The sequence below is a fragment of the Phaethon lepturus genome, unplaced genomic scaffold (assembly GCF_000687285.1).
Source record: "Phaethon lepturus isolate BGI_N335 unplaced genomic scaffold, ASM68728v1 scaffold6618, whole genome shotgun sequence".
NCBI classification, from domain to species: Eukaryota; Metazoa; Chordata; class Aves; order Phaethontiformes; family Phaethontidae; genus Phaethon; species Phaethon lepturus.
Genome location: NW_010556809.1, coordinates 396 through 16,833, shown reverse-complemented (window position 1 = coordinate 16,833; position 16,438 = coordinate 396). Strand labels below are relative to the sequence as shown.

Here is a 16,438-nt window from a genome sequence, read left to right as displayed (position 1 = left end):
TATTTTCTTTAGTAATTTAGTAATTTTATTCTCTAGTACCATGCAGCATAAATAAGACTTCTATTCCTAGGGACGTTATTCGTTACCTGATATGTCACAGCTATTTAATGGATTAGTACAATCCATTTTATTATCCTTCATACAGAATACTACAGTAGAGCAAGGTTAGAGGCAAGTCTTAGTTTTATATGTGCATTACATAAAGATGTAAAGACACACCACTTATACTTACATGTGTTAACACCTCAAGATGGCTAGATGAACTTAAAGTTATCAGGAGAAACAAAAGGTGGCAATGGCAAAATTTTTCTCACTGGAGAAGACAGACGACATAATACACACTTGGACACCATTTCAGAGTCGTTACGTTGCAGGCATAAGAAAGGTTTTTCACATTCTTCTATGTCAGCATTTAATAACAAAAAATGTCATGTAAATATAACAAAAAATGTCATTTTCAGTTAATCATCTGTGTCAGATGTGCATTATTTCACTCATGAAGGTACATACATATATGCTCTATATACACACACATCTCTAGGCCTAATTTTTGAGATGCACTGACTGCATACAGCTGTCATAAACTTGACCCATAGTGCTGCTCAAAATTCATTCCTGTGATGAAAGATTTGGAGTTTTTTTCCCTGAATAAAACTACATTTTGTGTGAACTCTGATTTTGTTTTTTCCAACTAATACAGTATCATACTTTACTTTTTGGGTGATTTGATGGGTATCCTGTTTTTAGCTGTTCTGTCTTGGTGATAGTCATTAGGTGGTTTGGGGCTTTTTTTGTTGACTTTTTTTACTTGACCATTATCTGACATGTAGAAAAAAAAAAAAAAAAGAAAACTGATACTTAACAATAATTTTAGATGAAATATTAACCCACTGTAGTCAGTACAAAGAAGTTTTTCTGCTGACTACACACAGTCATGAAGTTTAATCCACTTCTATCAGAGTCAACATAACATTGATTCCCAATTCACTACTCCTGAAACTATTTACAAAACATTTGAGACATTTTTCTAATTGTTTGGTATGCTTTAAGTATTGCTAAAATACACCAAAAACATCCTTTCCTGTACCAATTTTAGCCATATTCTCAAATTTCTGTTAATTAATAAGTTTAGGAATGTACACATTTCCACTGCTGCCACATTTATAAAACTTACTTAAAAGCTTAAAAAGCTATACAATGCTTTTGAATACCTGCTATTCCACAAGGAATTCTGATAAAAATATTACAGAAAACATAAAAAAGTTAGTTATTCTTCATGCAGTCTTAATGGTTATTGACAAGGAGAAAAACATACACAAGATCTTGCAAATCCACTACCAAGACCAACTGAGGGATTGTAATAAACAGCAAGTTTCAATAGCATTAATCTTGCTAATGTTCTTCTTTCCTAACGTCTATTTATAATTCACGTTTTACAAGTCAGAATACATACAGTCTCAGCTTTAAAAAGACACTCCTCAGAATTCGCATAAGCTGATTTATGTCCAAGAGCACATGAATATTACCTGCCCTGGTTTAGATAAGCCATCAATTACTCTGCAGAAGCATCAGGTGTAGAAAACCAAAATATGTTTATTTTTAAAAGTACACATATGTGGCTGTGCTTTTAGAAAACAAAAATGCACCTGTGTATGAAAACCAGTGTCCTTACAAAAATAATTTTTAAAAGGAACTGTTATTACTACATCTCACTCCCAAAAAAGGATTTGACAATCTTTGCAAATAGAGAACAAACACAATCAATTTGTATTTTCAGCATAGAAATCTGACAGCTTTCCTTTAACATTCAAATTTTCTCTCTGAATAAAGTATGAGGTGTGGTTAAAAACCAAAGTGATAGAACCTGAGCAATTTTTGAGCCTCTTGCTTTTCTGCTTTCTATCACTGAAGGAATATGATCCATCTTTTCAATATTCCACAATCTCAAAGTAGAATCCTGAAAAAAAGATGCAATTATTTGGATGTATTTGCATATTACCAAAAGAGTGATTTACAGCATTTCCATAAGGATGAAATCTCATCTCATCAGATGAACCCTCTCAATATAAGAGCTAAAATCTCTCACATTTAAATACTATGTTGTTGGAAACAATCTTTCGCAATCTTAAAATTGCCTGTACATTTTAAAATAACCAAAAATAAATGTACTTATCAAATTCTTTTAAAGATTTGCTGTAATTACTTGAGGTAAATACTGATTACAACTTAGCACTTTTAGGAATAACTTTAGCATTGTTAAATTTCATCCCCAAAAAAGCTGAAAACAACTTCCATTTATAAGTTAGCTCCTGAAACCACATCAGGAATTAGTGATTACCTTTGAGGCTGAAAGAATCCATTTCTTGGTTTTGCTAATTGCAACATCTGTCACCCAGTCCCAATGACCCTATAGTAAAGCAAAATTTAATTATAACACAAGGCAAAAAGCTTTATTATTTTTATTATAATAAAAACAACTATTTGTACCATAAATCCATTTTGAAATGCAGCGAGAAAATTCTTAATTAGACGGCCTCATGTCCAGTCAGGAAAAAATGTTGCTATGAAGTTCATACTTTTCTACACATAGCTGAAAACAGTGGCTGTTACCATCTCTGGTGACCAGACCACCAGTTTTAGCAGTCAGAAAAATTAGTTACCATGGATTTAAGCTCCATTGAAGCACAGGTCTTTTCTGTTTTTTAAACAGTTTAATAAAAAATTGTAAAGAGAGAGCTGACTTCTAATACTTATTACCTAAAAAAATCTTGAGGCTGTTTATCATGTGGTACTGGAGGGAAGAACTGTGGGAACAGACACCAGCTTCCCCCATTTTGCGGGAAGGAAACCAGTTCTGAAAGCAGGCCAAGCCACGCAGCTGTTATTGGATATCCTCGTTCTGACAACAGCAGCACAGCTGATTTGAGGTTAACAGCATTGAGTTGGCATAAGAATAGAAACAGGTTAAAATCTAAAATTAATTATTTACTCCAGCTAGGGAGGCTTTCAAACATGAATAACAACAGATAAAATTCCTTGAGTTTTAGGAAGGCATGGTGTCATTTTGATAGACAAATGCCACACCTCAGAAATACAATAAAACATATATTTTTTCCAGCACAGAGTAGTCAAACATGCATACATAAAACATGGTTTTCATAGCAGAATCTTTAATACATGTTTTTAAATTTAGTTATGAGCCCAGAATATAATTATATAATTATACCAAGGCACAGATACTAAACTGGAATTCTCCATAGTTACAAAGATATTAACATTTAAACAGATGCCTTCTTTTTTTATGGGAAACTGAGCTACTTACAGTGATTGCTGTGAACTGGGAAATTTGCAGTAGCTGTATTACGTAAAGCACCGACGCTGGTGGAGAACATGTACTGTTACTGCTCAAAAGGTTTTATCAGTACAGTTCCAATTCCGGAAGGCAGGTAAGCGCTTACATTTAAGGTAATGGGTGTGAGGCACAGGTTTATGAGCTCTCCTGTTTAAGATGCTGTCTTGAATGCTGACAGCAGTGGCAAGCTATTTTTAAGGCCAAGGCTTTGAAGGAAAGTGGTCTTTTCTGAGGTGGCTTTGTTCATGAGTGTTTTAACTAAGGCTTGAATAGTGTATGCAGTAAGTAAAAAAAAGTCCACTAAAATCATATTTTCATAAGATAGGGAAGAGCCAAGGTTGCAAATCTGAACTTTGACATTGCTTGACTTTTGTGAAATTGGTATTTGCAAAATGCATGCACATAAATTTACGAATATTGTTAATCCTTTTCTTTGACCCACATGTCTGATCATTAGTTGAAGTCTTGTGGATTGCTTCCACTAAAATAAGAAACAAATAAAAGGGATCGTAATACAATATGGTATGTTTGCAAAAAATAAAGTCATGACAGCACAAAAAACCCCTAACGAGAGTTCAGCTTTTTAAAATTTTATGCAGGTATTACTTACTGCCTCAAGTTTTGGGTAGACTTACCACGGATATGGAAGAAAAGAGCAGGCCTAGCTCTAAGCAGGGATAGCTAAATACTGAATAGCTACCTCATTTACAGAATTGTCCATTCTAAAAAGTACTGGAGCATGGTGGACCACATCCGTGTCACTATAAGCAGTAATGTAAACTATGTAACCAGGGGATTGAGTTAAGCTTGACAACCTCAACACCAATATTTATTTTTTTTTTTAAATGCTTCTCTTTAAATGCAGTATTTTCTATGGACATAAGCAATGTCCATGTAAACATACAGATATCCAGAGTGTGGCATTTCAAAATGAATATATGTACTATCCAGGCTCTTGTTACTTGCTGGAAGAAACTGTCTCCTAGAACATAGGTACAACTACATTCAATATAATCCTTAAATGAGCTTGCTCATAAAAGGAGAAATGTAATAGCTTGTTAACAACTAACTCGACAAAAGTAGTATCTTTGTAGCTAACTTTATAATAACATACTGTTCTAAGAAATTAAATCTCACAAATCCAGGATATATTCCTGCCTGTATCTAAAAGGACAGGCAAAGGTATTTATCAGATAATTAAACATACAATGCATTTAAACCAGCAATACATTTTACACTTTCTCATCAAACTAGTAGTCAAGTAAGAGCTCAGTACCTTTAAGCTTAGCTTTTTATAGCCTGCATCTGTATCCCATACAGCTATAGTTTTGTCATATCCACCAGACACAACAAGTGATGCTGAAACATAAAATCACAAAACTCTTATTTTATCTTTGCTTTGTCATACAGACTAACAAAAGACACTCCTTCTAACAGCGAATCAGTCTTTATTAAAAAATTTAAATAATGAGCTATTAGACATGCCTTAACAAGATACTAGAAGTTCCTTTCTGCTACTTGTTGTTAATGTTCTTAATTTCGTAAATATTAATACATAAATTCAGCAAACATAACTGGATGGAAAAAAAATACATGAAAATTTTGTTGACTTAGAAAATTAAGGAGATACCTTGTTTAAAAATTAAAATACAGAGAATACTTTCAGAATTGTTCCGTCAACTGTGAATAAAAACAAAAAAGTAGAGTTTAGTGTGGAAAGCATGCTTTCAGATTTCAATATTCACAGGTCTGTCTGCATTTTCATGTCTTCCAGTCACAGGTACATTTTTGCCCCCACAGTTGCTCTTTACTTATTTGAGTTGCCTAACTCGGAAAGCACTGGTTGGGTATGACTGCAGTTTAACTCACTGTCAGCAGTTCGAGTCCTCTTTACTGGAGTATTTAGATGTAAAGTTGCAAAAGAAAAGCCAATTGGATCACAACGTACAGAAATTCATCCATCCCAGTGAAGAGAAGCTGTTTCAGCACAGCAGTTTGCAGTAACACTAATTTCATGTTGTGGAAGGACTAGGAATTGTATATAATCTAGTGAAAGTAATGGAACTAGGGCAGTAAGACAGCTCCCCACTACCTCCATTCAGATAAAGGGAAACTGGGGAGTCTGTTTCTTCCTCCTGTTTTCTTTCTATCCATCCAAGCATCAAGGAGATACCAAGTTCCAGGTGCCAAATTGTCTTTCTATAACTCATAAACATCACCTACTTTGAACAAGGTAGTTTACGTGCTCCATCAGCGTAGCTGAGAACCTACCATGAAGTTTTTCAGAATACAACACTAGCATATGTTGTTTGGGCTATGCAACATTACTAGCTCTAAGCAGGGATACCTAAATACTGAATAGCTACCTCATTTACAGAATTGTCCATCCTAAAAAGTACTGGAGCATGGTGGACTACATCCGTGGTGGACCACATGTAATATTACTATTACATGTTTGGGCTAAGCAACATTACTTTTGAGGGTACTGAGAGAGACATACACATTCTCCTAATTGTTACAGATCAGGACAGTATTTACTGAACATATTTTTTCAACTAACTAATGTTAGGACAATATCCACAAATGCTAAGTTAGTCTTCTAAAATTGTATCATTCTTTTACTCCACTATGATCTTTTTATTATACTTCTTGATGGGTATATCAATTTAAGCAAGTGTTCCAGCTGCCTGGTTAAGACAGAACACAAACCATCAACTTCAATTTACTTATTTACATGGACATAATTTTCTCTTAAGTAAACATGTTATCTTGGAAATGATGAATTAATTACCTACATGATTAGAGTGGTCACTTGTGGTTCATCTGAGATGTCCTATACGTAGGTATTGAGATACATCATGCACTAGTACTAAGATAACTCACCATCTTGGCTAAAAAGGCAGGAACTAACAGAACCTTCATGTCCTTGGTTCAAAGAAACAGGTTCATGACACTGAAATTCTCCTGTCTTTACATCCCATATTTTTAAGCTTTTGTCCCAGGATGCTGTGCACAAGTAATGACCATCAGAGGTAAAGCAGCAATCTGAGATAGCATTGCTGTGTCCCCTGAAACACAGATGAAAAATACAGGATGAGTGAGCTTCTGTAACCGTTACAGATCTCTCAAAGGGCCTCCTGCAATACTAAGCACCCTGCCTCCATCCAGTAAAGTACCATAAGCATATTCTGGACTTTAACCATATGAATAGTTCTGTAAGGTCTCTGAGTCTGCAGGAGCTTAAATCCTCTATTGGATTAGGTCATTCTGCAGGATTGAACCCTACCTGTCAAGTGACAAGTGACCAGCTTTTTCTTCTTGTTGAATTCAGCTTAAGAAGAAATTGCTTAGCAGCTACAACACAATCACATTTTACTAAAAGAAAGTTACCAAGAAAGCCACCTGCTTTTCATTAGAGAAATAGCATGCATTTATCTCTACATTCTGTCTCGTTCAGAGGAAAAAGATTAATCAGTTCTAGATTAAAGTCTCATTTTGGAAGCAATGATACCCATCAGAAAAGAAATCTGGGCGTTCCAGAACTGGGTGAGGACTGTAGTGCTTCCTGAAATCTATAGTGGAGAAAAGATTATGAGCATCTCTTACAGGAAACAATGCTGTACTCACTGCAATTTAAAAGAAACATTACAGTTTTCCAGATTGAATTTCTCATCCTAAGCAATTCCTAATCCTGCAAAGACAATTTTATTACGGTGTTTAAAGGTAGACTCTCTCTCTGATTATTAAGAATTCAAAGCTAAATTGGTTGAGTTTATTTAAAGCCATTGATATTTTTAACGGTTGATTTGACATCTCTGCTGTTGCATACTTCCTTCTTAAAATGTTAACAATATCCTAAATTGACATGTTTTTACTGTATTACTGACTTCAGTGAGAGATGCAACTGTTTAGCTTGTGAAGGCTGAGGAGATCATACTGAGCAAGGCTTCTGGCACTGGGCATGACCTTCCCCAAAAGCACATAAAGAAAAATGATCTGGAAAAATGATCTCTGTCCTCAGAGATCATGTACCAGATCTCTGTACTGCTTCACTGTGAAAATGAAAGTACATATTGAGCTGGGGTCCACAGCATCTGTCCTGAATCCAGTCCTATTTCATAATTCCATTAACAATGTAGATAATGAGATATAGAGTACAGATAAGAAATGAAGCCAAAGAGGGTCTGCAGTTATACAAGGGAGAATTCAAAATTATCTTCACAAATTGCAGAAATTATCAGGAAAAAAGAAGGGTTGTAACAGTCTCCATAGGAAACAATGTTGTCGTCACTGCAATTTGTAGGACTGTTACAGTGTTTCATCAATTACCATCAATACACATGCTGCCTAATCAGGTCATTTTTGTCAAGTGTGACATTCTGTAGTAACATACAAATAATCAACTACACAGATAAGGGGTGGGAACAATGGACTACATCACAGTTCTGCAAAAAAGGATGCAACAAATATTGACTCCTATTCACCATAATGCTGTCAAAAAAAGAGTAAATCTCATCCCAGGAAGTATGAACAGAGGAACATCCACAGAGAAGCATGTAATAATAATTAATTTCTATTTTTCTTCCAGTTAGAGGGAATACTGTTTACATTATGGGGCCATATAATCCAAGAAAAATGTGGGCCAACTGCAAAGATCTCACAGATCAACAAGAAGAACGATTAGTAAAATAGGAAGTAATAATTACATATTAAATGAATAAGGATGGTTTAATCTACTGAAAAGATGACTCGGCACATGTAATAGAAGTTCTTGGATACAAATAAAAATGCAGAAGAAAACAAGGGAATAATCTGATCTCCATGTCTGAAGTGGATCTAAACAGAAACATGTGAGCTTAAGCTGCAGCCAAAATAGTCCACCTTTGGAAAACCAGAGTGAAGCAATGCAACAGATTGTTTAGCAGTCTGTGAGGCCTTCACTGGAGCTCATTAGGAGAAGAGTAGATCATCCTGTGGTTACTCTGAGGTCCATGAATTTTATGAAGGGCTAAACTGATCTGGTTGGAGTGCAAAACCTAATCATCACAAAATATTCTGTAAGAATTCATGATTAATTATCAATTCCCAACATCTAGCTATATTGTCCCCTTTTCCTCTCTATTATTTTTGCTTCACTCCCTAATGTTTTTAAAGACTTCACTGTTCTAAGTAATATTTTATCTCCTCATTCATCAATGATTATACATTTTTTCTAATTAGTAGAAAATGGAACAAGAAGTTTACACTGCAGTACCATATTGCATATACTATCTTCTGCCTCCATATATACCTGAGAACCTAGAAGCTCTAAAATAATAGCACTAGAAACGCTCAGTCATCTAAACACAATTTCAATTATTTACAGCAGGAAGCTTGAGTGGACCATTTTATTCACGCTTTCTAGATATGTAAATTGTTTGTGTATTACTTTATTTACTTCAACAGTTATTGTTTATTTTCTCTGGTACAAATCTCAGCATAAATCTCACTAATAACTGTAAAAGATGCAAATAATGACATGCATAATTAACTACTGTATTGTTTCTTACTCATTAATTGTAATTGAGGTGGATCGTGTTACCATATCCCATAGCTTTATGGTCTTATCGTATGATACTGAAGCCACTCTTTGGTTATTAGGATCAAAACAACATCTCGTGATTGTACTTCTGTGATGACCTATACAAAAAACATCAAGTGAGACTATTAGTTATTTTGAATAATTACATCTGATCACAGAACACAGGTCTGAAAGTCAGAACTAGCTAGAAAGTCGGAAAGAAAGTCAGAACTGTCAGAAGACAGAACTTCTATGCATCAGTCTGTTTCCAACACACTGTAATTTCAAAATTGCTATTTCACTGGCTAGGACACCTCCTCACCTACCTCTCGATGAAAGAGAGGTCTCACAGTTACTGCAGATAGTATGAAATACGAACCTGTGCCCAGGCACTCAACATACACACACAGTTAGAATTCACATGCTGCCCTGTAGTAACTTACTTCTCTGCTCCATTCCTGAAAATAAGTCCTGAAGTGTGGCCCCATAATGCCAATGACAGTTAACTGGTCAGACTCTTAGGGAGCACTTAAGCAGGTAATTCTACTTTAAGAATGCATACAGCTCCATTATTATACTTTAAGAATATGCATACACCTCCATTAAAATAACGTAAACAAAATATGTCCTGATAGTGTCACCTAACAGAGACAGTTCTAATGAAGCTATTATGATCCATTTGTTGCACTTTTATTTTTAAACCCAAATGATTTTACCCTCAGGCTTTGATTCACAGGAGCATGTTAACCATATGCTAATTTAACATTTGTAAGACTGCTCATATATTTAGAAGCTGATTCTGCAGGAATGGCAATCTCCCTGACCTGCAGTCCTGAGCAGAAGCCTCATCGGACTGAGGTCTCTACTAGTGAAATTACCTTCAAAGGGAAATGATGCTTCAAAAAAGATTCACTGTTGGTCTAATTTTGGCCCATTATCTCATATATCATTATATAAGCCTATTCTGAAAAATACTGAGTTTAATGTCTTACAGATAAGTTTCTTTTGCCTTTCTCAAGTAAAGATATTTGAACTGAACTAATTAATTTTCTCATTTTTTTGTAAGAGATTAAAAAAAAAAAAATCAAGAGCCGCATAACCAACATGTAAAAGTCGTAAGTCTTACCTTGGACATGTGCCACTACTGTTGCACTTATTGCATCAAAAACGTAAATGGTATTTTCTTGGTCTGAACCAGATACCACACATCTACCATCACAAGAAATATTACAAGAAGTTACAATGCCGTCATGTTTTACTGTCCACTAAAGAGAAAATAAAAGGTTTTAGAAACATCCTTGAGGGTTAGAGAGAGTTTTACAGTAGACTTTCTATAATCTGTAAGCTGGTTCAGAAAGAAGGCTTTCGATACTACTTTGTTTTGGTGAAGACTGATAGGTGTCTTTATAGCCATTTTTCTATTTTTACATTAGCAATAAACTTAAAATTAGACAATGCCACCCTGTTCAAATCCTAAACTGTTAATTTAATCCATCTTAAATGTATCTTCTGAGACAGGTTATTATTATCATACCCATTTGTATCTGAAATAACTGAGACATTCATCAAGAGGCTTACCCGAGATCAGGCAATTATCAGTATAAAAACTAGGACTAAAAATCAAGCCTACCTACCCTAACTATACTGTATAGTACTAGCAGAGAATGTTTTGTTTATGTATCAGTAACAAAGCAATAAATCTGAACTTTACAGTTGTACCTTCTGCAAGATGCATTTGAAAGGATACATACAAGCATTTTTCCTGTTTCCATATCCCAAGCCTTGACAGTGTTATCATATGACGATGACACCACTCTAAAAATAATGTTAATGAAAACAGCAATCAATGTTTTCACTTAAAAGAAGGTATTTAAAAAATAAATGACAATATTTAATTCTGACAACGATTTCACATCCTCATATCCACTGATTTAAAACAGATTTTTAAAGGCTATGGTAAAAATTATTGCATCGCTTAGGTGAAAAAAGGATTATTTGTATTTCAGATCTAAACTATTAATAAAAACGTCATGTATGTAATCTTCAGTGCAAGTAGTCAATTTAATTTTATCTATTACAAGATACTTAATTATTTCTAACATTAGAATAATTTTATATAAGCCATTGTGATGTCTTTTCTCTAATGAATGTGAAGTGTTCTTGTCAGTAGGGGTTTTTTTTTGATTTTCAGTGGTTATGTTGCTGGGTAACCCTCTACCACAAACGCTCCTCTGCACAAACACAAAGCCACATTAGACAACAAAGCTATTCAATAAAGTTTACTAAAACTGGCAGGTTTCCATGAAATGGGAGGTCAAAAATTTTTCCCTCACACAGTTTTATTAAAATATTCACAAATATCTGAATAATATTTATATTGAATGTCACTAGATATGACAAATATTTTTAGTACCATTGTGGCTTTTTATTCTCATAAAGTTCATGAACTGTCACTTTTGTATATTTTGCCCAAGAAAATCAAAGCATTAACATCCTAACAACTAAAAAGAAAAGTATTTTAATAATTGTATTTTCTCCACATGTGTATACTTCCTGCAACCAACACAATATCTGCTCCTAAACAGAAACACATTGACACAAAAGACCACATGAAGTTTATAAACTGACAACTTTTCCGACTGTAAAGTGGTTTCCAGTGCCATACACAATGGCACTTTATTTGCTGTTTAGCAATTTTCAAAAATATACACAATTGCAATAGGCAGCATAGCATGTGTACTATTCAGTGATCAAAAAACTAATCAGTCAACCCTACAATCTGATAAAAATTGATTTACTATGACTTAATGATAAAACATGCCAGAAATAGTACCCCTGGAGGTACGGCATGACCTACTTCACTGAATGTTAATATATGCTGCAGTTGTCTTAATTATTATGTCCACAGATTGACACTGGATTAAGATGCATTTCTTCTTTAATTGACAAGACAGGCTTAATGGAAAGGCTACAGAATATTAATAAGCAATACAGACAGAAGAGAACTTTTGTGAAGGTATAAATCTCACTGACAGATGAACTCCTGAACTTTGGCTAACTCAATGTTCTTCTTTTATACAAGTGATATTTGCATACCCCTTTCAGATCATATTGCAAAGATAGACTTCTAGCCCTGTGTAACTCAAAAACAAAATTAGACAAATCCTTGATCCTAAAGGAGCACATAATCTATCAGACTATGCAAACACGCACTTACGACAATAAAAAGATTCCTGTTTAATTCAGCAGACCTCATATGCAAAACAGAAAAGATTTAAGATCTCCGGTACAAACTGTAGGCAAGAACAAGGTGAGATTTGTGGTAGTTCATGTGAATGAAGCAGTCTGGCAGTAAACAGTCTGCTAGCAGAGTATGGACAGCATAAATGGAAGTGCAAGGATGGAAAAAAGTAGGAGTGTATGGAGGAATGGAGGTGTAAGACAAAATTATAACAGAATGACATCATGGAGCTAAGCAGAAGAAGTTTGATGTAGTACAAGTTAGAAAACCATAGGATGGATTGAAAAAGTAACTTAAGTGTTCTACATTTTGTACTAAGTGTTCACACATGCACTGAACCTGAACCTTGAAATCGCAAACCCCATCTTTTTTTTTAATAAATTAATTAGAAAGTGGTCACCTTCTGTCATCAGGAGTCAAGCTGCACTCAGAAATTGGGGCAGTATGTTCTTCTTCAAAAATTTGAATAGGAAAACTTTTCTCAACATCCTTGAATAAATCCAAATGAGTTTGATTAGGAAGTGCTTTGCTAAATTGTAAAAAAATACAAAGCATCACAAAATAAGGGAAAACAAAAACTTGTGAAATCAGTAAAGTTAGTCTTACTTTAGTTATTCTTACAATCTCAGACTCTCTATTCCTTCTTTTCATTTCAAGACTGACTGAAACAAAGTTCATCATCACAATAGTTTTCACCAGAAATTTCTTGAAAAGATTTCTCCTTAGACTCTTACATCCATGTCCATACCTAAATCCTGGCAAGTCTTTCTTCATAAACTAATAAATGGCTTTCCATTTTCGGTCACATAGTTAAAACTCACTCCCTCAAGGCCTGTCATTCCTGTATCAATTATTGCAACATCATTTTCTTCACCTTCACAAATGCAGTCTCCATTGCTTGTATCCACGTGCAATGCTCTTGCTGTCTGTATTATGTCATTCCCTGTCTGTGCTCCTTTGATTCCGTGTCCCCAGTCACAAATACAAGCCTCCTGTCTTTAAATACAAATCTTTGTGATTTATCCCCAGATATCATCTCCCTTCTGCCCTACCTTTGATGCCAGCCTTTGTCACCCACGTTAGATTTTCAAAATTTATGAGTTCCCTTTCGCTGTCCTTCATGTTTTGAAGAAGTCACCTATAAATAACTGGAAATCTCTCTTATAGTACAAAAACTGTCTTAAATTTCTGTCTTGTGATTCCCACAATAGCAATCAACAGACTGCTGAAGTGCTAAGACAATGACCCATTCTGCATTACTGGTTTATTTCTATTTCTCCATCATCTTCTATCTACTTAGGTCTGTTACACAGAGAGTTTTAAGGGATTTCAGGAAGGGACCATCTTTTTGTCATATATGTATAATATTCAAAGCATAGTGCAGTCCTAACCCATGAGTAAAGCCTTGAGGTTCTTTAGTAATACAAATAAAAATATGAATCAAGTTTTACAAATGGATCATGGTGCCTGACTGTAAACACCAGCACACAAAAACCAGGAGGACCGCTGACATGCAGAGTAACTCACAGATCAAAGTATCACAGGATCAGTCATCATACCTTCATCTAGTTCTATTTCTATGATTAACCCAATTATTTCCATTAGATAGTTACTGCGAGAGTAACTCGCAGATCAAAGTATCACAGGATCAGTCATCATACCTTCATCTAGTTCTATTTCTATGATTAACTCAATTATTTCCATTAGATTTTTGTTCGTGTTAAGTACCAAGAGGTTTCAGAATCAGTCTGGAAGCAAGCAACAAACTCCCTTCATAGTGTACATGTTCTTTCATTTATCTTCAATATGAGAGTAAGATCTTACACCCCTGACTACTCCTCCTTTTTAACATCAACTGTCAAGTCTCAGATCTACAGCTGCTTTGTGACAAGGACTTTCACTTGAAGGAGCTATCCTGCTAACTTGGCAGTGCTTGACAACAGACAAAACAGTAGTGAAACTAAATTTATTTTTCACTTTTTCCACTTATTTTCTGAATGTCTCAATGCACTATAGGCCCAACAACTGGCACTAGAATCATTAGGAAAGTCTCTAAGATGAAAAAAAAAAAAAAGATCAAAGTTAACATGTGTTCTTGTTCTATTTTTCTGAGTCAAAAAAGCCTTGCAGTCACAACTGCCCTTCTAGACTTATCTAGTCTTTGTCTGCTGTGCGCCCTATTAATCTTTGTTTTCCAAAAGATGTGTGGACTGTTCGTGAGATACTGTCTGTTCTCAAGAGGAACTTCAAATACTTTCTCAGTACACTCAATCATTTGTTATCTACCCTTTCAAACGGGGGGGGGGCGGAAAAAATAGAGACAACTCCAAAGTGAAACTGTCAGGGCTGGGCTAGTGCCCTGCAACCAAGTCCTCCATACTCTCCTGAATTCTAATTGCTTCAACTGTTCCTGCAGAGGAGGAAATTAGGATTGTCCAGACAAAATTAAGATTATCAAAATAAATGAACATAATCTTGCCTATACATTGCTATCAGAAAGTTCCTAATACTCAGGCAATTACTTTTAGATAGATTCTAAAAAGTAAGTATTGCTCAACAAGCATTCAATGAATCTTTCTCAGATAAAAATTATAAAGATAAGATTTTTTATAGACAGATTAATCCTTCCACACTTCAGGCAAGTGGCACATTATAGCCTCGCCAGAAAAAAGAACATTCATGGATCAGCTGTGCTTAAAAAAAAAACCAACATATTGTCTTACTTTTGAGTCTTGATTTCAGTTTACTTACATGTAACACAGCAAAAAATACAAGTTCCAGTTCTGAGTTCAGACAATGCAGGCAAGTTTGGAACTATCAATCTGACAGCTATTAAACTGTAAATGTAATGACTAACATGCTGAGATATACTTGTTTTTATTTATCCTATCAACAATATTTGCTTAAGATCTCCACATTTACTTACTTTTGCAACTGATCATTAAAAGATGGGACTTTTTTAATTTTTAGACTTCCTGATTTCTTGGATCTAGCCATCCACAGCTCTTGGATAACACAATTGTGCTGACCTGAAAATTGCCTAGACTTTCTACACTTTTGGGGTTCTTGGGGGTTTTTCCATACATTTGAAAAAAAGGTTTGGATTATGGTAGAAACCTAGTACTGCACTGGTAAGACATCGACACTTCAGATCAGTTATAAAATTACTTCATCTGCATTCGTATCATATTAAGGTATAACTTATTACGAATCGAGTCACGACTGTTTAATATATGCCAGATCTCAATGCCTGCAATCTGTTTAGCACAGCTACATTGTCATTTGCTTGCATAAAATTCAAGAGCTTACATAACTCTATGTCTCCAAGCTACCTTTTAGACTAAATTTAGATTTTATCACCCAGAATCTGTACACTTCCCCAGTTGAGATCTCGCTGTTGTCCTGCCCAGGGTGGCTGGAATTTTAGGGAAACCCCAGCTAACTACACAAAACTGGGAGAAGCAAGAAAATAAAGGGTGCAATCAAGATTTAAATGAAAGGGAAAAGCAAGCAATAAATATGAAAACACCATGGCCATGCTGATAACAACTGTGTGATCCCTAACTTCTACTCCTCCATGGCCACATACATGAACAAGTCAGAAAAGGTACGTTTCAGGAGAAAGAGAGTATACTTTGTGTATCAACTTAATTTTAAAATAGTAATAAACTAGAGCTCTGATTCAGTGTATGCTATGTATGCTTACAAGGGTCACCCTTTAGTGTAAAAGAATATGCTTGAAGTATGAAATGGGAGTTTTACTATTTATCTGTGACTTCAAAGACATTTACAGTTGCTCTTTTTAAACTTCAATAAAGTATCTTCAGAAGGCTCCTTGGTGATTCAGTCAATCTTCATGCCTGTGTAACACTCTGTTTGATTTCAGCTTTAAGTGTTTTTTTTTAATTTGTTGTTGTTGCATTCATAACATACCCAGAGCTTCACCGTTCTATCATAAGAGCATGACAGTATTTTTGTGTCTTCAAAACAAAAATGGCAGGAGCTCACGGTATCCCTGTGTCCTCTCAGAATTTTAAATTGGATCTGTAAAGGAACAGAGCAAAGTTTAGAAATATTTTTCCTTTGAATTATTTGACAGCTTACTCCAGGAGGGGGAGTATGAAAGCAAGAACCAGAGGAGAATATTTTAAGTTCCACCTGTCTGAGAAAGACTTCATATCCTTTCCTTGGTAGCAGCTTGGAGCGGATTTACCAAATCTGGTTGAGAAAGAAGGGTTGATGGATGTCAATTTTATTTTTATTTTTCTAGAAGGGAAGGAGGTTT

The 16,438-nt window shown here is 35.0% G+C and overlaps 1 protein-coding gene across 1 annotated transcript; it reads right to left on the bottom strand.

Moving 5' to 3' along the window:
- Positions 1 to 254: 254 nt before the first annotated feature.
- WDR88 (WD repeat domain 88) lies at positions 255 to 16,197 on the bottom strand (the record flags this gene model as incomplete). Its single annotated transcript, XM_010292564.1, has 10 exons — positions 255 to 404; positions 1,865 to 1,957; positions 2,339 to 2,407; positions 4,629 to 4,711; positions 6,236 to 6,420; positions 8,902 to 9,031; positions 10,039 to 10,177; positions 10,664 to 10,727; positions 12,554 to 12,642; positions 16,087 to 16,197. Coding segments are annotated over 10 exons (1,113 nt in total), but the record flags the coding sequence as incomplete, so codon positions are not given.
- Positions 16,198 to 16,438: the final 241 nt, after the last annotated feature.